Genomic DNA, 27,092 nt, shown 5'->3' with positions numbered 1-27,092 from the left:
TCTCCTTAAAAGAAGTCTACAAGATTATGAGAGGCATAGATAGGGTGGACAGCCAGCATCTTTTTTCCAGGGCAGGAATAGCAAACACTAGAAGACATGAACAAAATTAAGGAAGGGAAGTTTAGGAGAAACATCAGGAATAAGTTGTTCTTTTTTTATTATATAAAAAGAGAATTATGGGTGTCTGGAATGCCTTGCCAGGGATGGTGGTGGAGGCTGAAGTATTAGGGAAATTTAAAAGACTCTTAGACAGGCACACAGATGGAATAAAAATAGAAGGTTATGGGATAGTGAGGGTTTAGTACTTTTAAAAAAATATATATATATAGGTCAGCACACCCTCGGTAGCCGAATGGCTGATACTGTGCAGGAATCGGGAAAAGATGTCTTGCTTTCAGATGAGACCAAGATTAACCTGTGTCAGAGTGATGGCAAGAGGAAAGTGTGGAGGTGTAAAGGAATTGCCCAAGATCAAAAACATCCCACCTTTGCCATGGTTGCCATGATTCTTGCAGTGTAGCATTTATATTTCTGTTCACAACAGTAGTCATTGACACATCCATATCTGCCTTTTGAAGAGTGTTTCTAATCTGTCAGAAAAAAACATTTGAGGATTTTTTTTCATTATAATGAGAATTCTTCTCTCATCAGCAGTGGAGGTCTCCTTGGGAACACCAGTCCCTTTGCGATTAGTGAGCTCACCAGTACACTTTTTCTTCTTAATGATGTTCCAAACAGTTGATTTTGGTAATCCTAAGGTTTGGGTGATATTACTTACGGACTTATTGTTTTTCAGCCTCATAATGGCTTCTTTGACTTTCAGTGGCACAACTCTGGTCCTCATGTTGAAAAATGGCAACTACGGACTCCAAAGATGATCAAAAGCTTAGAAGCAAGCCTAGCTCTCTTATACTTGAACCAATAAAGCAATTAAACATACCCGAGTTCTCACAAATACCTGTGAACCCAAATGCCCCAAACATTCTGGTGCCATGAGTGAGGGAAGAAAGAATAAAAAGTGCTACATGAGCAAACCAATCTGTATAGAAATAAGCTTGAATAAAATCTGGAATGTGCTCTTTAATTACCTGTGAATTGTTTGATTACATATTTAAAATTGTGGAGTATAGTGTTAAAGAAAAAAAGTGTCTGTCCCAAACATTATGGAGGGCACTGTAAATAGAAATGGGATAACAAATCATTATTTCAGTTTATAAGTGCTATCAAAGGTACTGGTAAGAATCAAAATGCTTACATGGCATTTAATGCTCACCTGAGAAAACAAAAATAAACCTTGGTTCAGCACCTCAGCTGTAGATGGCATTTCACTACATTGCATTCCAGAAGTACTGTTCTGGAAATGCAAATCTAGATTTTGTGCACAAAATCTCTGGAAAGATTCCAATGCTAACAATTAGCCCGAGTTTGATATCTTTATGAATCTTTGCTCCAGTGGAAAAATCAGGTCTAATAATTAGAGTATTTCCAACCAAATACAAAGACATCAGGTGCTATGTCTAGTGAAGAATTTCAGAAAGCATTACAATACAAAATCTAAGAAGACATAGTTCACAAATTATAGGAAATCTATTTTGGCTTGGTCAGCAATTTCTTTACTACAAACCTCTAATATTTTTGCCCAAATAAGATTCTGGATGACAGTACATCCACCCAGCCTGTCAAATTATGAACAAAAACCTCACCTTTCTTTCTTTTCCTTCCCACTTCTCTACATATTACAACATGTCTAGCTGGAAACCATTCCCAAACCTGATGAAATATTATCAACCTGAAATGTAACCAGCTTTTTCCTTGAACAGATGCAGTCTCGGTTGTTGAACATTCCGTCATTTTTTTGTTACAAATCAATTTAAATCCAATAGGAAAAGGTATTTTAGTTGACACATTATTTGCATGAAATCAGGCAAAAAAAATCAATTAAATGAAAACTATTTTTATACATTTTGCAATAGTGTAATAAATTTTTCCAGTGAAACCAGTGAGTCTAAAAGGAGATGGAAATAAAACATGGTGAACTCATTTCCAACTTATGCCCTGGCTTGAGTTCCAGCTACAAAACTTGACCCAGCTGACACACTTCACTTGTACACCAGCCTTTCACTTTTTAAAATATTTTATTTAAATTTTTCCAAGACTCATATAGAACATTATGACATAAATTATATTTTAAAATTAAAGTTTCATATGATTACCCAAATCTCCTCCCCACTCCAACTGCTAACATATAAAAAACAATTGTCCAAAAAGAAAAGAGGTGTTTGAGAATGCCTTCATTAATTAGTCCAAGAATTCAACGCTATTAAACCTAACTATATTATTTAAACCTCTTTGAAGAAGTTAATTATATCCTTAAGCCAGTATGATTCAAATAAGGTTTCCGTAGTTTAACAAACATGTCATATTTCTAAGATTATAAGTCAACTTTTCCAAGGGGACTCAACTTTGCATTTCCATACTCCAGTGAGTAACAAATAGGGAGGAGTCGGACTTCCAATGCAACAGCTATACATCTCATGGCTACCACTAGTGCAATCCTAATGAACTGTATTTAATATGTTGATAGTTGTGTGTCAATACCATTAGATTGTTCAATAAGTTCTGGTTCCAATAGAAAATCAACTATAATTTTTGTCAAAATTTCTGCCAGTTCATATCTAAAGGATCTTATAAATGTATAAATGTTCCAACCTCTATAACACACCTAAAACCCGAGTCCGGAATTTCAGATTTAAATCGTGTAATTTTTGCAGTGCAACGTATAATTTGTGCAAAAAATTGTATTGTGCCAATCTATATCTGACAGTAATAAATTATGTCATATTATCAGAGTACAATTTTGACCAATACTGTTCTTGAATCCTTTTCCCCAAGTCTGTCTCCCACCTTTCCCTCGATTTGTGCCCAGTTTTGGGCTATTGCTCTGCAATAGAAAATAAATCTTAGATATGAATTTGTTTGTAATCTCCTTTCAAAAAAAGGCCTCCATGTCACTACACAATGGTAGGGTCATGACTGGTCCTAAAAAAACTTAATTGAAGATAGAAGAAAGTTCTATTTGACAAATCACTTTTTTTTTAAGCTGTTCAAATGTCATAAATTGTCCTTGATCATAACAATCCTCGATACACTTGATCCTTTTATGGTGCCAAGCATCCCGGATTTTATTTCCTAATGTCATTGGTAATAACTCATTTTAATACAAGGATATTTTTGAAGATAACCCCACTTATAGACCTATAGATATATTAATTTGTTGCCATATCCAAATCATGTGTTTTAGAATGGGGTTATCTGTCTTTCCAGACAATAATTTAATATTCCATCTGTAAACGAAAACTTCTGCTATCTTCTTACACGCCATGTGTAGACCAATTTGAGTCCAATCAGGAATATCCCATCCCTCAAAAAAAAAATGCTATAAATTTCAATTGGGCAGCCAAATAATATCCATATTTTTTTTTTAATCAGTTAATCATAGTCCACCCAATGAATAATCCCAAGTAAGTTTTTTCCATGGATACTCTTGGCATCTTAGAATTCTATATAAATTGTCTGACATATTTGTTAAGTAGTTTTTAAAAATTTGCTGGTATAAGAATGGGGAAGGATTGAAAGAAATATTGCAGTCTTGGCAACATTTTCATCTTAATATAACTGATGCTGCCCATCAGAGTAATGGGCAGACTCCTCCATCTATGCAAATCCTCCTCAATCTTTCCAAACAAGGGGAGGTAATTCAATTTATACAAATTCTGCAAGTTATTGTCTACCTTTATCCTGAAATATTTAATACTCCCTTGTGACCAATCAAATTTACTTTCTTGTTGCAAATGTCTATAATCTCTTTTTGTTGCATAATTTGGCTTTTATCAAAATTCATGTTATACCCAGAAACCTTACCATAATCTTTCAAGATATCCTGCAACTTAACCAGAGATTCGGTCAGATTTGTCAAACATAATACATCGTCAGCAAATAAATTTATCCAGCCTTGCGCTCTAACCTAACTAGTGAGCTATGAACTGAATGTTTGAGATTTCTGAATTGAATACTTGATTATTGGAGCATCACAGAGCTTTTGTCTCCCTTTCTTAAATGAAAAAAGTGATATTCTACTTTTGTTTTTAAATGTACATACCATATCATTTGGTACACTATGTCTATTTTAAGGACAAACCTATGAAATTATATCCATTCCATCCACAAAGCATTATAACCTCCTCCTCCCTCACCATTAACATAGGAGCACTGCAAGGCTGTGTGTTTAACATTCTTCACTATTACCTGTACAATCAAGACTATGTAGCCAATTTTAACTCCAATGCAAACTACAAATTCACAGACAAAACCACCAATATTGATCGAATAACTGGAAATGATGAGTCAGAATAGAGGAGGGAAATCAGGTATTTAGTTGGGTGGTGCCAGGACATCAATCTTGCTCTCAATATCTTCACGAAGCTTCAGAAGGGGAGGTTGAGGGACCAGGCACCTGTCTGTATTGGTAAGACTGAGGTGGCGAGTTAACACCTTTAAGTTCCTGAGAGTACATTAGAAAACCTCTACTGGAATCAGCATATCAAGGCATCCACACCTCTACCTTCCAATAAGGGATGATTGCAAAAATTAGCCATTTCAAAGCAATACTTCTGAAAGCATTCATGGCTTGTTTAAATATACCATCTCTTAAATGGTTAGTATCTCAAGCTCAATTTTGAATGGAAGATTATGGGTGGTGAGGGAGGGAAGGTTTGGTTGATTGATGTGGAGTAGGATTATATAGGTCAGTACATGTTGTGGGATGAAGGGCCTGTCTATAATGAGCTTTACTGCTCTACATTCCAAGTCTGAGATTTGGCAGGTCATTGAATATACTATCAAACTTCTGCAGATGTACCAGGGAACTCATAGTTGCATCACCACCTGGATTGGTAATTTGAGTGCCCAGGAATGTGGAAGGTAGCAAACTCCAACTGCTCATCGATTGCAGGCACTGGTTCAAGAAGGCCTCATTAAAATCCACATCACCCTGGTCCACATCTTCTATGTGGTGAATGTAATTGAGGCACAGACCAGGCATGACTTAATAGGACAGTTGAACAGACTTCAACATGAATCACAATTTCTTGCCCCTATGTGCCATAATTTTCTGCCACACCCCATCTTCTTTAAAAAAAATGAGTACATTTGTGATTTTGAGAAATATGATTTTTGAAGACAATTACATGAAAAGTCAGTAATAAGAATGTTTTTAATTTAATTAGCTATCAGACAGGAAAAGGGACACAGACCGAACTAAGTAAATGCAAATTATGCATGGACTCTGTATAAAGTTAAAAAAAGTTACCTAGTTTTAGGGTCAGACTGCAAAACAGCAAAGTTGCGCCCATTTGAATCAGTGGCCACAGAAACAGCACGATGAACACATGGAAGTTTCTCAAGTTTGATCCTTTCATACAAACTGTTGCTCAGTTCTGTAGTGTTAATCACTTGATTCATAGGGTTCTGCAGAATGCAGGACAAGTCATCTAATGAAGAAATAAAATAAATTCAAGCCACATTATAATTCTTAATGAAAGTCAAACTAAAATCAGGTATGACTGGGGAAGTCAGGGAAATAACAACATTTTTAAGATGCATATTAAGCAAATTTTGCAAAGTCACTGCAACAATTATTTTCTGGTGTACAAATAGGAATACAATTTTTCATAGGAGAAATATTTTATTCTTAACATTTGTCCACATTGTCTTTAATTGATGGAATCCCATTCTTCCAGCAAATATATTATAGCAGCCCAAGTACCAAAACAATCTGTGAAGATCCACCAATGTAAATTTTTAAGGCTTTGGTTATTACATGAAAACTCAAAATAGGGAAAACACAGAAATACTGGAGGAACTCAGCCAGTCTCGCAACATCCACAGTGGGTAAAAAATACTGATGTTTCGGTCTGAGGCTTTCCTTAAAATATGAATAAAAAAGGCAGATGTCTGTATTAAAAAGATGGGGAAAAGGGCAGAATGGGAGATGGCAGAGTACAGAACAACAGACAAAAGGTGTTAGTTAGATATAATGAGAGGACAGGAGAGAGTAAAGGTGAGAAATGAATGGGGAAGAGAGAGACAGAGGTAAAGGAAAGGAGACAAGAAAAGATTGAGGGGGGGTGGTTACTAGCAGAAACCAGGCAAGTCGATGTTCATGCCATCCGGTTGGAGGGTGCCCAGCGGAATGAGGTTATGTACCTCCAATTTGTGGGTGGTCTCAGTCTAGCAGTGCATGAGACCATGGGCAGACATGTCAGCAAGGGAATGGGGCAGAGAATTGAAATGGGGGCCACAGGGAGGTCCACGTCAGAGTGACTAGTTTAAAAATAAATCATCAACCTCTTCTCAACAAGTTTTTCCATCCTTATATCAAACACAACAAACAGTTAATGGAATGTCATTAACCTGAAACATCAATTCCCATAGATATTGCTTGACTTCCTGAATATCTCCAATTTTTATTTTAATTTAGAGATACAGTACACAGCAACAGGACTTTCCAGTCCACAAGCCCATGCTGGCCAAATATACCTATGTGAGTAATTAATCATACATTTTTGGAATGTGGGAGGAAACCAGAGCACCTGGAGGAAACCCACCCAGACATGGGGATAACATACAAACTCCTTACAGACAGTGCTGAATATGAACCCAGATCCCTGGTACTAAAATAGCATTGTGTTACCCACTACACTAACTGTTCCACCCTATTCAAATTTATTTTATTTATATTTTCAATTCCTCTTGCATTTATCATCCTTTTTATTTTCTTCTTTGTGGTGTTCTACATGTTGATTATACTTAAACTGATGTTAGCGTATTTTCCGTCAAAGTATAGCTGCGCTTTTAAAATAATGTGTCATGATCCTGTTACCATATACAAACTCACAACTGAAATTAAAACAATAATCAAGTTAGTAGATATAATTAATCAGTTTTCATAAGGATCCCAATCAATATTTGATTAAGCCAAGCAGAGATGATGTAGCGGTTAGTGCAACACTTTTACAGCGCCAGCGATTGGACCAGACCGGGGTTCGACTTCTGCACTGTCAGGAGTTTGTACTTTCTCCCTGTATCTATGTTTTCTCTGGGGGTTCCAGTTTCCTCCCACAATTCAAAACATACTGGGGGGGTGTAGGTTAATGGGATGGAATTGGGCGGCATGGAAGTTGTGGGCCGAAATGCCCTGTTACCATGCTGAATGTCTAAAAAATTAAAAATGAACACTATGGAAGCAAGTTGGATGATGGAAAGAACAAACAGAATCCCACTGAATTTGATAAGAAATGAGGCAAATAATGAGCAACATCAAATCAAATATGCAAATTTTCTCAATCCAATACTTATTAAAGATTTTAATTTAATACGAAATATGTACAAGTACAAACATTCTTGGCTCATTTAAAGATACTGTCACTTAAACGGTCAGTATTATCGCGAGCTCAGGTTTAACATAAAAAAAGTCAAGGATTAACCTGGTGACACCAAGGCAGAATCAGGTACAAGAGCTCAGCAGGGTAGCAGTGCTTACTGCATATTCAAGCACAAAATGTCCCTGATAATCCGGCTGTTAAAATTAATGGATGGGAAAGAAAAAAGATCACAAGCAGCTTGTGCTTGGATCTATAATAAAGCAAATATGTCTGCCAGTTTTTGTATTCAGGTAATGGAGAGGAAAATGTGTCTTAAGCCAACATTCAGATTTTGGCTAATTCAGCCTTTTTCAGAAAATGAAATGAGGTTTTGAAATCCACACATTCAAATACTGAGGGTGAGATAAAGGCAGTTTGTTTTTGGGAGGAAAAATATAGCATGGTTAAGAGACAAAAATTCAGACAGAATTTACATAATTTATATTTAAAGATTATCAATCACAGATGCCATCCTTGTATGTTGATGAAAACATGACATGTATAATTCAAATAAATTTATGAAACACTAAAGCTATATTGAACTAATTCTGCTCTTGTGTTAAACAGTTATGAGAGTTTATTGCCATACATACATGTACAGATGAACTGAACTTTTTGCTTGCTGCACCCAAACAGGTGCACAAGGTGCAACAACTACAATTGTATATATTAATTAACCACAATATGCCAAGTTAGAAAAAGAGAGAATAAATATAAAAGGATTGATATCAACAGCTACAGTTAATGGAAGAAAAAAATTAAGTTTTAACAGCAGAAACATTTTTTTGGTGGTCTCAGACTAATTTATGGTTTGGATCATTAAGAACTTGATAGCTGTTGGATTAAAAAAATGTTTAATCCATGTGAACAAATTATTTCATCAAGGCTGAAATATTTTACCTTTCTTTTCCAAGTTCTTCTTTCCTGATCCAGCCCAGTTTCCTGTAAACCCATCTCCATCTTGTGTTACAAAAATGATTCCATTCTTGCTCAAAGCAATGTCTGACATGAAAACCTGTCGCCCATATGCCCAACGGCACTGCTTAATCATGCAGTTTGATGACTTCCAACAAAATACCTAATTAGGAAGAAGGGTAATTCAATTAAATATCTTCCAATAATGTTCATCAAAACAAGGCCTCCTCTAGTACATTTGAAAGACAAGGAACAATAAAGATATAAAACTATGAAATGGAAATAATATACTTAGGAGATTTAGGTAACACTCAGGATCTATAAATTTGACTTTCAATAATTCCAACTTTTTAAAAGATCTAGTTACCTTATCATACAAGACCAGGAAAAGATGGTCTTTAAGTGAAACACGAAAGTCTGCATACACTGTGACTGCAGTAAAAACACAGAAATGCTGGAGGAACTCACCTGTTATCTGCAGGAGGAATCTTTACCTCCTACTGATGCTGCAAGACATCCTGACTTCCTCCAGCATTCCTATGTTTTTAAAGATAGGCTTTAAAAGGCTTTGATCCCATTTACTGCACAATTCAATGGGACCTAGATAATTGTAACACAGTAAAAACCGACAGCAAAACTCAGATAATCCTCGAGATCAGGGGTGTCAAACTCAAATTCACGGAGGGCCAAAATTAAAAACTTGGACTAACTCGAGGGCCGAACTAAATATTTATTGAAAATTTTCAACAACATCTGCATGTTTTCTCTTCTTTCAACATATGTAATGTTAAACTTTTTCTTATTAAAATTAATGTTTAATAATAGTTTTGGATAAACTCTTTCCAGAAGCATTAACAAATGAGAAATAAAATATTCAATAAATAATATTTCTCTATAGAGGATCTGTCAAATGTTGCTAGTGTGCTGTCGAATAGTAAAATCTGAGGGCTATTGAGAATGTGGGAGAATAACATGATTCCTGAAACAATCAAATGGGTGACTGATTGTGGGCATGAACTCTAGCAGGGTTATTTGCCATGCCCTTTTTCCATTGGTACAGATAACCTTTGATTGACACACTTTTCAAGTTTTATGCCTAATGAGCTTGTATCCAGGTGCAGGACCATTTTTAACCAGGAATATATTTATCACTGTGACATGAAACTATTGGAAGATCGTTTTATCCTGAGATTAAAGTTCATAATCCTTACTCAGGCCTGTGTGTGGGAGTTTGCGGGCGATCGGGTTGGACAACGACAGTGCGGGGGCATCGGCTCTCGCTGCAGGGCGGCATCTCGGCGGATCAGTGGCCCCGTCACCGTGAGTCGCGGGTCGGCCTGCGGCAGGGAGGGGGAGTGGGCAACGATCCTGGTGAGGTCAGGCCCGAGGCCTCTGGTTCTGGGCGCTGGGAAGCGGCCTTGGCTTCCCCTGACACCGGCCAGGCCCCAAAACCAGAGTCCACGGTGAGACCCTGCTATGTAAACAGAGGAGGTGGGGGTGATTAGCGGGCTGACGCCAATGCATTCTGGGATTTGTAGTATAGCTGTGCATGCGCTATACTGGCGCGGCGGCCAGCGGGCCACCTCTAATATATTTTTGAAATGACCTTGCGGGCCAAATATAATTATATCGCGGGTGGCCCGCGGGCCAGAGTTTGACATGTGTGCTCTAGATATTGGTTGTGATGAACTAACAGATTTTCTTTCTCGAAGTTCTAGCCTGAACTATTGGATTCAATTCATATTAAATACTTCAATGATTTTCAACTCATCTTGTGATAAAAAGATGCTACACAATAGAATAACACATGCTGCAGAGAACCTGGAATGGTTCAGGAGACCATGAATACCTGAACCCCAGTGATTAAGGGTGGTTGGGGGGCAAGGTGGGGAGATTGAAAATCAGGACCCAGGTGAGGTTCATCGTTTTGATAGGAAGAAATAAAATATTTTTTAAATGGAAAGAACTGGTAAACATTGGCATATGCCGAGAAATCTAGCAGGACTTACACACAAAGCATTCATATGCAAATCTTTTAATGCCTTGTTAAAAGAAAAAGGTGTTACAAAATATTCATATTTGGGACAATGTCATGGATACTACATCCTAGAAAGGTGAATTCCTGATTCAAGGTTCTCCATAGCAGTATGTAAACAGTTTGCATCCAGCAACAAAGTACTGTCGATGAGCGTCAGTTAATAAAAACAGGTTTCCATCAGTGACAAAGTGCTACAAAAGCATTTTATTCAGAAGAGATTTTTTTTAATTTTATTCAAATTATAGAAATAAAAAATAACTCTTTCTCTCCCCCCCCGCCCCCCCACATCCAATAACCCCCAAAAAATGGAAAAGAAACAAACAGGAGATTTAAACAAACACAAATAAAATCAACTGCTACGGATTATGGATCAGAGCAACACCACCACAACGAGCCACAAGAAATACAAATTTTTAAACCCATATCATCTACTTTCTGGAAAAAAAAAGTAATTGTCACGCAAATTATACATTATTTTTTTCCAGTGGAATACAAGATTTCATTTCCATATGCCATCTTTGCAATCCCAAATCAATCTAATTTTTCCAAGTAATGGCTATACATTTTCTTGCAACAGCCAATGCTAATTTTAAAAATGCAATTTGGTACATAATCAACCTCAATTTCAAACTCAGCATTTTAACATTAATTAATAAAAATAACATTGGGTTCATTGGTTATTGAACTTTTAAAACTTTATCTAAAAATTCCTTAAGTCGTGGCCAAAATAATTTAACACAATCGCATAACCAAGTCAAATGTAAAAAAGAACCTACTTCTTTACAACATCTAAAACATAAATCTGAAGAAATTAAATTATATTTCTTTAGTTTCTGAGGAGTTAAATACAACTGATGTATAAAATTATAAGGGTTAGAAGGGTTCCTATATCTCACATTAACAATCTTAGTCATACTATCCTTACATATAATTCTCCAATCATCTTCATCAATTATTATCCCCAAATCTTTTTCTCACTTTAATCTTGATTTATGAATATCTAATTTTTGCATTTTACTTTGTAATAATTTCTACATTTCTGAAATAAATTTATTTGTACTTCCTTCCATTAGGAAAATTTCAAATTTTGATTGTCTTGGTAATCTTAAAGTATGTCTAAAATTATCCAATAATATCAAAAAAGAGTATTATTTGGAACTTCATTTTTTTTTCATGTTACGAGCCTATAGGACCCCAAAACCTAGCAGCAATAGATATTCACCAAGACAAAGAGTTACTTAAACAAAGGTTGCTTTTAATTATCTTTAAACATGAAAACAGAATCACACTTTAACTTATCTCTAACTTACTTAACGTAACTTAATCCCCTTCTAATTCTAACCACATGTGTATGTAATGTGTGTGTTAAGTTCAGAAAAGTTATTTGGTTCACATTCCAATCTCATTCCTCCAAGTTCACTGGTTGTAGACAATTCTTATATGTGCACAGAATTTAACATTATAAAGTTCACCAGGCTTTGGTGCTTGTAAGGTAAATGGCTATCACTCAGGAAGGTTCTTGTCGGTTTTCAGAGAGAAATTTGTTGTTCCAGGACATCCACAACAGATGAACCTCCATCAGTCACCTCAGTGTTTTGCTGATGAAACTTGCCCCGTTAGGGTTCTCCAGATGATAACCTCTTTATTTCAGGTCACCACAGAGTTCATTTATGTTTCTCTTACTCCAAGTGAAACATTAGACAGTCAGTCCTCTCCTCTTGCATGAAGCACAAGGGCTTTGACCAAGCCATCTTCCAAACTGGGGCTTCTTGCCAGCTTGTTTTGTTCCAGTCCCAGCTGCTCTTGCTGGTTGTAACACTGTACAAGTGATCTCTGTCTCTGCTTACAAAACCACATGACCCTCTTAGTTCTCCTTCAGACAATAGCAGATCCAGGCTGCTCTTTCATCTGTTGCCTTTGGTAAACAATCCATTAGTGAAGTCTCTTGAGCACTCTTCAAAGCTCTTGCAAAAGCTGTTGAGGCCCCAATACGTCTAGCATTGGGCAGAGCTCCAGTATTTTAAATAAGATCTGTTTTAAAGTGTTTGTATGTGGCCTACTCTAACAAACCTTCACAATTTATCTCCCAAAAACATATCTATAAACTCTATATACTGTCACACATTCTTTGAAAAGAAAAAAAAACCAGCTTCATTTCATAACAATCTTGTAGTGTTTTAATTCTTTTCTGATTCCATATTTTCAAAAACTGATTATTAAGAGTAAAAGGAAAATGTTTAATCTGATACAAAGGTGTTTTACCTAAAATTTTACCCTATGTACCTATCTCATCATTTATCCTATTCCATAAGTCAATTAAATGTCTCAATATAGGTAGATTATTATTAATGATTAATAACAGTATTCCATTTATAAATAAATTATTCCATACTTGTCTCACCAATCTTAATTAACTCTATATTAGCCCATATTAACTGGTTATCAAAATGAAACATTCTATTAATAAACCTCAATTGTGCTGCTTTATAATAATTCTGAAAACTCTGGAGTTATAAACCTTCCAGTTCGTACTTCCAAGTTATTTTTTAAGGGATACTCTTAACATTTTACCTTTCCATACAAACTTCAGAATTATAAACTTCAAAGCTTTGAAAAAATTATGAGGAATTTTACAGGGAATAGATTGAAAAAGATACTGAATTCTAGGAAAAACATTCATTTTAATATAATTCACTCTACCTATTAATGTTATAGGTAAATCTTTCCATTTAAATCTTCCTTAATTTTACAGAATAGAGATAAATATTTTAACTTATATAAATTGTCCAAATCCTTATCAATTCTAATACCTAAATATTTCACCTGATCTGAACAATTAAATTGAACAATTTTTTTTACATGGAGTATCGTCACCATCAATCAACAGCATGATCTCACTTTATCTCAATTAATTTTATAACCTGATATTTCTCAATATTGTTTCAGTATCTTATATAATGAACCTAATGAATTTTGTGATTCTGTTAAATAAATAAAAACATCATCAGCAAACAAATTAATCTTAAATTTATCAGAATTAACTTTAATACCATCAATATTACTATCCTATCTTATCAATTGTGCTAAAGGTTCAATAGCTAATACAAACAATGCCGGAGACAAAGCGCATCCTTGTCAACAAGATCTCTTTAATAAAAATGATGGCAACATTTGGCCATTTGTCATCACTCTGGCACAAGGATTTTTTTTTACATAAAGAATGTAATGAATAAACAGTGGTCCAAACCGAAATTATTCCAATACTTTAAACAAAAAACTCCATTCTAACCTATCAAATGCCTTTTTGGCATCTAATGATAAGATCATTGGTAAGTTAGATTTCTTACGAGAAATATGAATCAAACTGATTAATTTTGCAATATTGTCTGCCGAATAATGATTTTTAATAAGTATAACCTGATCTGAATGAATTAAACTTGGTAAATATTTAGCCAATCTATCTGCTAAAAACTTAGCTACAATTTTATAATCAACATTTAACAATGAAATAGGTCTGTATGATTCAGTCTTTAACGGATCTCTCTTTCTTAAGAATAACTGTTATAAATGCATGAGAAAAAGAATCCAGTTAAGAATGAACCTCCATTGCCTGTTACAAAACATCTATCAAAAGAGGCATTCACAAATCCTGAATTGTTTTACAAAATTCCAATATAAACCCATCTTCAACTTGAGACTTAGATTTAAGTGCATCAACAATTTCTCTAAGTTAAATAGCAATACTTCTCGCTTTTGAATTAAAAGATGAAGCAATAACCTGATCGACCCAGTCTCTTTTTAATTTTTGATGTTCCTTTTCAGCCAAATGAGCCTCTTGTACAAAATATCTACTTTCATTTTCTTTATATAAACCAAGACCCTTTTTCTCTTAATGTCACAAAATTCAAATTAGCCACTGACATAGCACTTAAAGCATCAAATTCCCGCCGCCCGCGATGATGGGACTCCAATCCATGGCAGTTATTCACAATAAAATACATTTCCATCAATAGAAAATAAAGAAACCCCTAAAAGAAAAATAAACTCCCCCAAAAAGAAAAAAAACATCGCTTACACAAAAGCAGTACTACTCCCCTCTATTGTACAGGAAGTGACCAAATGGCTGACGACTTTGAAAGAAGAAATAAACAAATCCGCCTCCCCAGAACAGAATAGAAAAACAAAGAACAACAGTAATCATCAATACTTCAAGTAGGATCAGCTACTTCCAACTCTCTCTTAACCTGGACATCATCAATATCAATTTCAGTTAATTCTTGACATTCCACCTTCTGTGAACCATCTCTTCTTTTCTCTTGAGCCATCTTGTTTGGAAGACGGATCTTGATTTCCCCATCTGCTTATTATCAGGCAATGAAATAGCAAATAAAGGAGCTTCATCTTCATCAGCAAAGAATTGTGACTGATATTCTCCATAAAAGACCTTGATATCTAAAGACAAATTTATATCCTTTTTTTTTCCCATAGGACAACTTTAGCAGGATTAAATTCCTTGCAACATTTAATAATGGTTTGAAAAATACTCTACTTTGCTCAACCAGCAAAGGGGTCTGGTGTTTTCTTGCATTCTGAACTGCAACCCTCAATATCATTTCCTTATCTTGATATCGTAGACATTTAATTAAAATAGAGCATGGCAGTTGACCCGGAAAAGGTTTCCTCCTAATAGTTCTATGGGCTCTATCCAACTCCAACCACTTTGGAAAATATTCAATTCCCAAAGCTTTAAGAATCAATTTCTGAAAAAATTGTACCAGATCTAAATCTTCAAAATTTTCAGGCAAATCCACAATGTTCACATTAGTTTCGCGGCTTTGATTTTCCAAAATATCAATTTTTTGCAACAATTATTTTCTCCAAATTTTCCAAGCAGTATAACAATCTTCCAAATTACCAACCATATCTTTACATTGTTCTACTTTTTCATGACAATCTTGGAAATCTTTTTCAATTTTTTTGAATTTTAATCTGAATTTTATCCACTGTTTTGCACATCTTGAGCTATTAGTCTTCATAGTAATCATTTCTTCTTTCATACTACTAAATAGTGTTTCAAATTGATCTTTAATAGACATAAATCCCTGATTCATTTGAGTCGACAATATTTGAATTTGTTTTGTCAATGTATCCAATTGACTTGATGGGTCTACATAATAAGTAACTGTAGAAGCTCCAACTTTACCTTCTTGAACAACATACTGAGATAAGGGCCTTCCCTGTTGTATCAATATCTCTTCTCCTTCCATTACTTGTAAGGTGTCTTCTTCTTCTTCAGTCCTGACGTCTTCCTTTTCTTCTTGACGATGTCAATGTCTGTTCAATCTGCCTACAGGGTTTTGGCTTCTCCTTCAACAGTCCAGAAACACTGGACTTTGAGGGTTCAGCTGCCCCGGAGGCAGAGTTGCAGCTTGCATCATGCGCATGCGCGGTTGATTCTGAAACTCTGACAAATGAACCTGCCATTTTCTGACACCAGCGCTATCTTCCTCGGTTCCCTGGGGAGATGGCAATGGAGTCGCTTGAAACTTTGCCGGGACTTGTCGAGTCAATCTCAAAGGGAGAACTGAGTCTCCAGGATCTACTTCTAAAGTAGGCCCCAATTCCTCAGTACATGTTGTTTTTTTAGGAGTCTTTTTTTTTTAAACATTTTCTGTCCTAGTTTTCTTCATAGCTGCAATTACAATGTCTTTTAAAAAAGATTTAAAACTCTTGTTTCATTTTAAAAATTCTGAAAAATCAGGTTTTAATTAATTCTGTCGGGAGAGGAGTCTTCCCCTTTCTCCCACCTCCGCCATCACGCTTTGTCCCCCTCAGAAGAGATTCTTTGTACAAATAATTTTACTAAAATCAACCTTGGCTGCCAACATTAACACAATGGAAAAATACTCCACTGTTCAATCCACTAACTATACTGCATTGAACACTGAAAGTCATCTCCAACAAGAAGTTTCCCTCAATCTTTCTCATGAAATATACACTATTTCAAGCATGATTATTCAACCTGTTCCTGGCAACTGGCTAGTTTACATCTGTTACACAGAACTCAACACAGTAGGTGGCTTATGCTCTAATTGCCCATGTGCTTATACTGATGAGTGACGAAGTGTACAATATTGCTTCTGCAATCCATTAGGTTGTGCAATTCTTCAGCTTCATGGGCTCTTGATGGGCTTTCACAGATTAAACCTATTGGAATTCTTTGAGGAAGTAACAAGCAGGCTGGATAAGGGAAATGCAGTGGATGTTGTGTATTTGGATTTTCAAAAGACATTTGACAATGTGTTACACATGAGTCTACTTAAAAAGATAAGAGCACATGGTATAACAGGAAACATATTAGCGTGGGTGGAGCATTGGCAGGAAGCAGGATTGGAATATAAGGATCATATTCTGATTGACTGTCAGGTGATCCACAGGGGTCAGTGTTAGAGCTGCTTCTTTTTATGTTGTATATTAATTATTTGGATAATGGAATGAATGGCTTTGTGGCCAAGATTAAAGACAATAAGAAGGTGGAGGAGCCGGTAATGTAAACACGCAGGAAGAAGAACTACTTGGACATATTAGGAGAAAGGACAGAGAAGAAGCAAATTAAATATAATGTCAGAAAGTGTTTGGTAGAGAAAAATAAACAGACTATTTTTTTTTAATGAGGAGAAAATTAAAAATACCCAGGTACAAAGAGTCCTGGGAGTCCTTGTGCAGGATAGCCTGAAGGTTAATTTGCAGGTTGAGATGGTGTTAAAGGCAGCAAATGCAATGCTAGCACTCATTTCAAGAGGAATAGAATACAAGAGGAGAGATGTGATGTTGAGGCTCTATAAGGCACTTGTGAAACCTGATAGAGCGATGTGAATAGTTTTGGGATCCTCATTTAAGATAGAATGTGCTGATGTTGAAGAGGGTTCAAAGTAGCTTCACTGAGATGATTCCAGGAATGAAAAGGAGGAGCGTTTGACAGTTCTTGGCCTGCATTCAATAGAATTTAGAGCTGACTTAAGGAATTGGAGCTGGAGATGGATGAACTCCGGATCATTTGGGAGACAGAGAGTATGATAGAAAGGAGTTAAAAGAACACTAACAAACCTAGGAGATAGGAGGAGGGAAAATGGATGACAATCAGGAGAGGGAACAGGAACAGACACGCAGTGCAGGCCACCCTTGTAGCCATTCCCATCAGTAACAAAAGATGTGAGCTGTCGTGATAGGGGATTCCATACTTAGGGGGACAGATTAGAGGTTCTGTGGAAGGGATCAAGAATCCCAGATGGTATGTTGCCTCCCTGGTGCCAGGGTCTGAGATATCTCAGATCTAATTCATGACATTCTCAGAAGAGAGAGTGAGCAGCCAGATGTCATGGTCCATATAGGGACTAATGACATGGGTAGAAAAAGTAAGGAGTCCCTGTAAGGAGAGTTCAGGAAGTTAGGTGCTAAATTGAAGGACAGAACCTCTAAGGTTGTGATCTCAGGATTGCAACCTATGCTAATGAGGTTAGAAATAGGAGGATAATCCTACTTAACATGTGGCTAAAGCAGGAGGGAGTGCTTCAGGCTCTCTTCCAGGGAAGGTGGAACCTGCTCTGCCAGGACGGTTTGCATCTGAAAGGGAGGGGGACTAATATCCTTGCAGGAAGGTTTGCTAGTGCTGCACCAGTGGGTTTAAACTAGATCTACAGTGGGATGGGAACAAGAGTGCCAGAGCAGATAGAGAGGTGGAGGGAAAATTGCATGCACCGTTGTGAGTGGTGAAAATTTTCTCAGGTTCGTATATTTCAATGCAAGGAGTATTGTAGGAAAGGCAGAGGAGCTTAGAGCATGGACTGACACGTGAAATTAGGAATTGTGAAACTTGGTTGCAGGAAGGACAGGACTACTAGCTCAATATTCTCGGCTTCCGTGGCTTTAGACTTGATAGAACAGAGGAATGAAATGGGGGAGGAGTGGCATTGCTCTTCAGGGAAAATATACAGTTGTGCTCAGGTCAGACAGACCAGAGGGCTCATCCACTGAGGCTATATGGGGTGGAGCTGAGGAACAGAAAAGGTATCACCACTCTCATGGGGTTCTATTACAGACCACTCAATAGTCAAAGCTGAAGTTTATCAAATGTGTTCAGGAAAGTTTTCTAAATCAATATATAGAGGTACCAACCAGAGAGAGCACAATACTGGGTCCCCTCTTAGGGAATGAGACAGGACAAATGATAGAAGTATGCTTAGGGAAACATTTTGGGACGAGTGATCATAATGCCATTAGTTTTGTTAAATATGGAGAAGGATAGGTCTGGCCTCAGTTTGAGATTCTAAACTGTAGAAACACCAATTTTTAGGAAATGAGAACGGATCCAGTATGCATGGATTGGGATAAGTTGTTTTCAGGCAAGGATGGGTGAGGTAAGTGGAGGATTTTCAAAAGGTGAAATTTTGAGAGTACAGAGATTTTATATTCCTACCAGGATTAAAGGCAAAGTTAACAGGCAGAGGGAACCTTGGTTTTCAAGGGATATTGGGGATCTGCTTCAGAAATAGAGGTGTATAGCAGGTATAGACAACATGGAGCAAATTAGGAACTTGAGGAACATAAAAAATTAAAGAAAGATCTCAAGGAAGAAACCAGGAAGGCTAAAAGAAGATAAAAGGTTGCTTTGGCAGACAATGTGAAGGAAAATCCCAAGGGTTTCTACAGGTATATTAAGTGCAAAATTGGTCCCCTTGAAGATCAGAGTGGTCAGCTTTGTATGGAGCCAAAAGAGATGGGGGAGATCTTAAATGGTTTTATTTTTCCCCATCAGTATTCACTCAGGAAATGGGCAGAGAATTGTGGGAAGTAGGAAAAATAAGCAGCGAAGTCATGGAACCTATACAGATTAAAGAGGAGGAAGTGCTTGCTGTCTTAAAGCAAATAAGGGTGGTTAAATCCCCAGGGCCTGACAAAATGTTCCCTCAGACCTTGAGGGAGGCTAGTGTAGAAATTGCAGGGGCTCTGACATAAATATTTAAAATGTCCTTAGCCACAGGTGGGAGAATTAATAGCCCACTTTGTTCCATTATTTAAAAAAGGCTCCAAAAGTAACCCTGTGAGCCTAATGTCAGTAGTAGGTAAATTATTGGAAGGTGTTGTAAGAGATTGGATATACAATTACAGTACAGCTCCGATTATCTGAAATTGGATTCTCTGAAATCCTCATTTATCCGGAAAAAAAAATTAAATTTCAGTTAAATGAGGATATCTGAAACAAATCAGATATCCTTATTTATACAGATATTTTTCAGAGCCAAACTGGCCTCATCAGTTGGAAAAAGAAATTCACCCAACTTGAAATTAGAACAACAATTGTCCTAGTTTCAAATAACTCTCTCCCCTCTTTTCCATTTCTTATTTACCTACCCCTATTGACTTTTCTCACCTACTCTCCCTCTCAAACTGCATGCCACTGTCTCCCAGCTGCAACCAGATGGAAGAATCCCTTGTCCCGATGTCATCAAGGAGAGCGGCCTCCCAGCAGCAGTGGGGACCTCGGTGGGGAAGTGTCAGTGATCAGTGGTGGTCAGTTTTTTTTTGGTGAGAACTAAGCATTATTTTAATGCTTAAAAAGTATTCCCTTGTTGTTTGTGGTTGTTTAAACACTGTTACAAGTGATTTATTGTTACTACTGGGCTGTTTTTAAAAAATGACCAGTTATTTTAAAAGACAATTATCCAATAGAGGCCCAGTCCTGACCATTTCAGATAATCAAAGTTGTACTGTATATGGATAGCCAGGAAAACGGATTAGGGATAGTCAACATGGATTGTGCATAGTAGGTCATGTCTAACCAATCTTATAGAGTTTTTCGAGGACGTTAACAGGAAATTTGATGAAGGAAAGGCTGTGAATGTTGTCTACATTGACTTTAGTAAGACCTTTCACAAGGTCCCACATGGGAGATTAGTCAGAAAGGTTCAGACGCTAGGTATTCATGGTGAAGCAGTGAATTGGATTCAACAATGGCTGGACGTGAGAAGCTAGAGAGTAATGGTGGATGACTGCTTCTCAGACTGGAGGCCTGTGACTAGTGGTGTGTCTCAGGGATCAGTGTTGGGACCACTGTTGTTTGTCATCTCTATCAATGATCTGGATGATAATGTGGTAAATTGGATCAGAAAGTTTGCACATGACACCAAGATTGGAGGCGTAGTGAACAGTGAAGAAGGTTCTCAAAGTTTGCAGAGGGATCTGGACCAGCTGTAAAAATGCCAGATGGAATTTAATGCAAATAAGCATGAGATGCTGCATGTTGGAAGGACAAACCCAGAAAGGACATACTTAATGTTGGGGCACCGAGGAGTGCGGTAGAACAGAGGGACCTGAGAATACAGATACATAATTACCTGAAGGTGGATAGGGTAGTAAAGAGAGGTTTTGGCATATTGGACTTCATAAATCAAAGTATTGAGCATAGTTGTTGGGATATAATGGTAAAGTTGTAAAAGACATTGATTGGTAAGGCCAAATTTTTGAGTATTGTGTGCAGTTAGTCACCTAACTACAGGAAAGATATCAATAAGAAAAAATACAGAGAAGATTTACTAGGATATTTCCCTGACTTCATGAACAGAGAAAGATTAAACGGGTTAAGACTTTATTCCCTGGAGCGTAGAAGAATGAGGGGAGATTTAATAGAGGTATTTAAAATTATTAGGGGGATAGACAGGGTAAATGTAGATAGGCTTTTTCTACTGAGGGTAGGTGAGATACAAACCAGATGACATGGGTTAAGGGTGAAAGGGGAAAAGTTTAGGGGGAACTTCTTTACAGAGAATGGTGGGAGTGTGGAATGAGCTGCCAGATGGTGAATGCTGGCTCAATTTTAATACAGGTGTGCACCGCTTAATGTCACAATACGTTCTGCGAAATTGGGCGTTATGCAATGTGGACGTTGTACGAAAACTATATTATATACTTTGCATAGCTATATGGGATACTGCAGTATACCTGCAGACTTTTTATTTGTAAGCAGGGATAAGTGTTGGGATCAACACAGGGCTGTGTGGAGAGAGCTGGGCAGTGGGATCAGTGTGGGGATGGATACAGGGATGTGGGGAGAGCACGGGGCTGTGAGATTAGTTGAGACTGATACAGAGCTGTGGGGAGAGAGTGGACCAGTTGAATCAGTTTGGGTGTACAGTTTACAATTTCCTATAGCTAGTGATTGCTTTTTTTTTTTAATTGCTGCGGACTTGCTCGTGGTAACTGAATAATTATGGGACCACTGATATATGTGGTCGGATGTTGGCCAACTGGACATTAAGCACCTGTATTTAAGAATTTGGACAGGTACATGGATGAAAGAGGTATGGAGGCTATGGTCTTGGTGCTGGTCAATGGGACTAGGCCAAAAATGGTTCAGCACATACCAGAAGGGCCAACAGGGCCTGTCTCTGGGCTGAATTGTTCTAATGTTTTATGGTTCTTATGAGAGGGGATTTAATTGAAGCATTTCATATGTTGAAAAGCATGAACAGTGGTAGATATAGAAAGGTTGTTTCACATGGTGTGAGAGTCTAGAAAGAGGGCACAATTTCAGGATTAAAGGGTATCAGTTTAGAACAGAGATGCAGAGATTTCCTCAGCTGGAGGGTGATAAATCTGTGGAATTTATTGCCACAGGCAGTGTGGAAATCAGGCCACTGAGTATATTCAAGGCAGAGAATCAGTTATGGGTTGAGGAGTGGACAGTAGGAAAATGGATCAACTCATGATTCAATGATGGGGCAGATTCGATGGGCTGAATAGCCTATTTCTGTTATATCTTCTTCTTTGGCTTGGCTTCGCGGACGAAGATTTATGGAGGGGGTAAAAAGTCCACGTCAGCTGCAGGCTCGTTTGTGGCTGACCAGTCCGATGCGGGACAGGCAGACACGATTGCAGCGGTTGCAAGGGAAAATTGGTTGGTTGGGGTTGGGTGTTGGGTTTTTCCTCCTTTGCCTTTTGTCAGTGAGGTGGGCTCTGCGGTCTTCTTCAAAGGAGGCTGCTGCCCGCCAAACTGTGAGGCGCCAAGATGCACGGTTTGAGGCGTTATCAGCCCACTGGCGGTGGTCAATGTGGCAGGCACCAAGAGATTTCTTTAGGCAGTCCTTGTACCTTTTCTTTGGTGCACCTCTGTCACGGTGGCCAGTGGAGAGCTCGCCATATAATACGATCTTGGGAAGGCGATGGTCCTCCATTCTGGAGACGTGACCCATCCAGCGCAGCTGGATCTTCAGCAGCGTGGACTCGATGCTGTCGACCTCTGCCATCTCGAGTACCTCGACGTTAGGGGTGTGAGCGCTCCAATGGATGTTGAGGATGGAGCGGAGACAACGCTGGTGGAAGCGTTCTAGGAGCCGTAGGTGGTGCCGGTAGAGGACCCATGATTCGGAGCCGAACAGGAGTGTGGGTATGTACCTTACGGTTTATTAATTTCACTATTATTCTATCATCAATAATACTATCAACACTAAGACAGGTTGCGTACCATTGTTGGCAGAATAACTGGAAATGATCATTCAAGATTCCATTATACATAATGCACAAAAGTTATGTTTGCTGTAAAGACATACAGAGCAGCGTCACTAGTCCAATACACCCAGCAATAAGAGAAAGTAAAAGAGACTCCATTCAAAGACACTCTGTTCATGGATTCATCTCCTATGCTCCTGTAACTTCCACAAACTGCCTATTTTTTCCAACAGTGAACCCAATAAGATTAGAAGCACTTGAGAGCCTTCAAATATCCTACTCAATGTTGGCACCCTCATGAATCCTAGTCCGATGCCTGATTCCCATGAGCCAGTCTCCAGCAATCCAAACCCTATAACAAATCATCCAATCTCCAAGCCCCTCACTGGTCCCCTGCCATGGTCAACTTCCTGTTAGGGTCACTTTGCAGGCTCCTTCTTAGCAAGGAACAGTTTGGGGGGGTGGAAGAGAATAGGGGAGGTATTATCTGGCTCTGGTAACCTGTGCACAGAGCTCGCAAGCCCTGTGTTCTACACTGCTAAGCATGGATGCCACCATCTTGGACACATAGCTCCATGGGCTTGCCACTGTTTAAACAAAAACAGCCTCTTCTACAAGCCATTTAAAACCTGTTCAAGACCACTGGCAAAGTGACTGGGCAGTAGCACCCCATAGAGGAGAGCTGTGTATCTGCTCACTCAGGTCCACCTCAACACTGCCATTACAGCAACATCCTCACTTTATACATATAGAATGGAGATTGAGAATCTGGTTGGGTGGTGCCAGAACAACAATCTTCCTCAACATTAACCAAAACCAAGGAGCTTAATGGTTATTTTAGGAAAAGGAGTCCAAAGGACCACATACCTGTCCGCAATGATGGGATACAGGTAGAGAGGGTGTAATGGAAGATTTAAACTGTTTTTTTACTTCTGCAGCTGCAAGGCTGAGAACCTGTTTATTTTTTTAGAATCAGCAGACATAATATTTAGTAGATACACCTAAATTCCACAATGGGGCCCATGATGCAGTTGAATCAGAAGACATTATCTAACTTACACTACGGGGCCCAGGGATGCATATGAATCAGTAGACATTATCCATCTTCCACCATGAGGCCCAGATATGCAGTTTTCTTTTGTTGGTCACAGACTGTCAGGAGACCTTGAAGATAATTAAATCATTTGTTCAAAGAGACAAGATCTGAAGTAAACAACTTTTGGGTAATATAAGCCATGGTCCCACTGCTGAAGTGTGAGATTCTCCAAGAGGTGGCAAGATCTCTCAGCAAGAAGAACTTCAAGAGTCCAGCTAACATCCCGGTCGAGGGAGGTAGAGAAGCTGCTACCGGCGCCCCGACAACCTACTACAAGTGTGCAGTTGTTGCCTCACTTTGGCAGTTGGGATCAGTCCAGGCGTTGATAAGTATAATTGGGAAGGGCTTTCATATTGTAGTGTGAATTCAGCTTTAGATTTAGTAATAAAGCCTTGTATAAACTGAATTGCTCTCGGTGTGTGTGTCTATTTTCTTTCGGTAGCTCAAACACTGTGACTAATCTAAAACGAACAAAATGAGAGGTATAAGTTTACCCAAGACAGAGGGTTAGTACCTTCTAGATCCTGGAAGTCTGTGTTGCAGAAGACCTCGCCTGGAACCAGTACACTAAGGAAACTGTGAAGAAGACACATCAACACATCTGCTTTCTAAGGAGTTGGAAGAGATTTAACATGTTGTTGAATACTTTATATTAAACCACTACAGTGTCTTGTGGAAAGTGTAATGACTGGTTGCATCACTGCCTGGTTCAGTAATTTAAGTGCACAGGAATGCAGAAGGCTGTAAACATGGGCTTCAACTTCCATCTGTTGAAGACATCTATGTGAAGTGATACCTCAAGAAGACAGTCTATGATCTACCTACCATGACCCCCACCTGAAAGGAACAAGGTGGAAGGGCTACTTCGACTGGGAGGCACTCTCAAATTTATATCCAGAATGTACTTCAAAATTAGAGCCTAAAACTGGGCCTGCAAAGATCAAGGGAGAGGTGGGAGTCAGACTTGGGAATAATGATCGATGAAGAGTGTTGGTCAGATTTATGTAGGGAAAGTGCAACATCGGTGATCAACACCAGACTAAAATTGGTACAATATAATTTCTTACACCAATTACATCTCACATCACAAAAGTTACATAAAGGAAAACCAAGGATATTGGAAATGTGGTTCAGGTGTGGGTTAGGAATTGTTACCTTTATACACTCCACATGGGCCTTCACAAAGGTGAGACCCTTTTGGTTGGAACTATCTAATATATTAACTAGGATGACGGGAACAGACTTCCTGCTGGATCCGAGCTGTATTTATTGGGAAACCTAGAGGATGTGGGCAGATCAGATCATTAACTAAATTCCAAATTAAATTTGTAGATATTGCCCTGTTGGTAGCAAAAAAATGCATTGCGATCACCTGGAGGTACAACTCCCCCCCTGCTCATCACTCGATGGACCACGGAGAAGCACGACTATGTGCTCATGGAGAAAATAACATAATTTAAGAAATAAGTATGATACATTTGCCAAAATATGGCAAGCTTATCTAGAGCACTTTGGTGTGCAGCTACAACAGCCCACTGTTCTAAAAAGCTAACAGAATATATAAAGACAGGAGTAGTAAAGCACTTCAAGGAATGCAATTGGATTAGAAAAGCTAGCGGTACGTGAAATTTTTCTTTTCTTTTTCTTTGGACCATTTTTCTGTTTGTCACTTTAATTGCTTTAGTTGTTCAATTTTCAAAGTTTTAGGGAGGGAAGGAAATTCTAAGTAAGCTGACGTCGTGTTTGTATCTGAGAAGTTTACCAAATGAAAGTGTAAATACAGTAAAAATATTTAGGGTTTTTTCAGATGTTTATTTCTGGAAAAATTGAAAAATAAAATTTTCAAAAGAAGGCAGTCTATATCACCTTGGACACAGCCTCCTTTCACTACTATCTTATGGAAGGTACAGATGCTTGAAATTCAGTGCCTCTCCATTTAAGAATACTGTCTTTTTAATGGCCATCACTCTCTAGAACTTTCCCTTCCTATAGAAGCTCTGTCTGACCTATTGTCACGTCAATTTTTCTTGCATTAAGTTATCTGTGAATATTTATAATCTATAATTTATATTTATCTCTTCTTAATGGAATGTATACTTTTGCTCTTTTTCAAAGTTCATGTTCTGCTGCAGCCAAAATTTCAGTGCATGTACATGACAATAAACATTATTACATTTTTTGAATATTTTATTATAAAATTTTAAAACCATAACATCAATTTTAATAAAATGCACATACAGAAAATATATGTAGATAATAACAAACTCCCCCTCCAACCTCTTTCTCCACTAATACCCACCCTCCGTCCCCTATATCTACCCACTAAGAAAGAAGGAGATCATGAATTATATATAAAATTCAACTACTCAGCTGTGAAACCAAGATGCCTCACCGGAATGGATTGAGAGCTCAAATCTTCAAACCAAGAATTTTTAAATATGGGTTCCAATTACAAAAAAAATTTGTTGCTCAAATTATATGCATCTTTTCAAGAAGAATACCAGATTTCATTTCAGTACGCATTCCTAGAGTGAAATCAGATTTCCAAGTAATAGCCAAACATTTCTTAGATACAGCCAAAGCTAAACGTAAAAATTCAATTTGATACATAGTCAATCTTAATCTTAAAGCAATTTTAAAGATTTATGTTTTAGATGTGGTAAAGAGATAGGTACCTTCTTTCATCTTTTGGATACGTTCAATTAAACTTCTGTTTGATCCAATGTTGTTTTTAATTAGGAGATATTAAGATGATTGCATTATTACATTCTTGAAATGGGCTGCTCTGCTTAACGATTTAAAATCACTTGCTCAAAAACAAATTAACTGATTTTACATTCACTAAGGTGGACTGGAGATTGGTTCAGGTGGATAATTATAGAGTTTTTGTCTGAGTAGGAAACGCAAAGATAACCCTAGGCAGCAATATATAAAGTGGTTACAATGAAATGTATTTCATTTCTTCTGGAGGCAACAATTCATTCATCAAGCCTTTTCTTTTAAGCCTCCCAATAGTTATTTTATTCTATTTGGAATCTAATTACCTTGTATCCTTTTT

At 37.7% G+C, this 27,092-nt stretch overlaps 1 protein-coding gene across 4 annotated transcripts in view; it reads right to left on the bottom strand.

Moving 5' to 3' along the window:
- The window catches only part of ibtk (inhibitor of Bruton agammaglobulinemia tyrosine kinase), a 128,877-nt gene that overhangs the window by 56,502 nt on the left and 45,283 nt on the right, over positions 1 to 27,092 (bottom strand). For all 4 annotated transcript variants that reach the window (XM_069887386.1, XM_069887388.1, XM_069887387.1 and 1 more), the window contains exons 10-11: positions 8,382 to 8,559; positions 5,369 to 5,549 (exon numbers count right to left, since the gene is read on the bottom strand). In XM_069887386.1, coding sequence (XP_069743487.1) covers positions 5,369 to 5,549; positions 8,382 to 8,559 — 359 coding nt within the window. The remainder of the gene's footprint in view (positions 1 to 5,368; positions 5,550 to 8,381; positions 8,560 to 27,092) is intronic.

The sequence above is a fragment of the Narcine bancroftii genome, chromosome 6, assembly GCF_036971445.1.
Source record: "Narcine bancroftii isolate sNarBan1 chromosome 6, sNarBan1.hap1, whole genome shotgun sequence".
Lineage (NCBI taxonomy): Eukaryota > Metazoa > Chordata > Chondrichthyes > Torpediniformes > Narcinidae > Narcine > Narcine bancroftii.
This window is presented reverse-complemented; position numbering and strand designations above follow the sequence as displayed.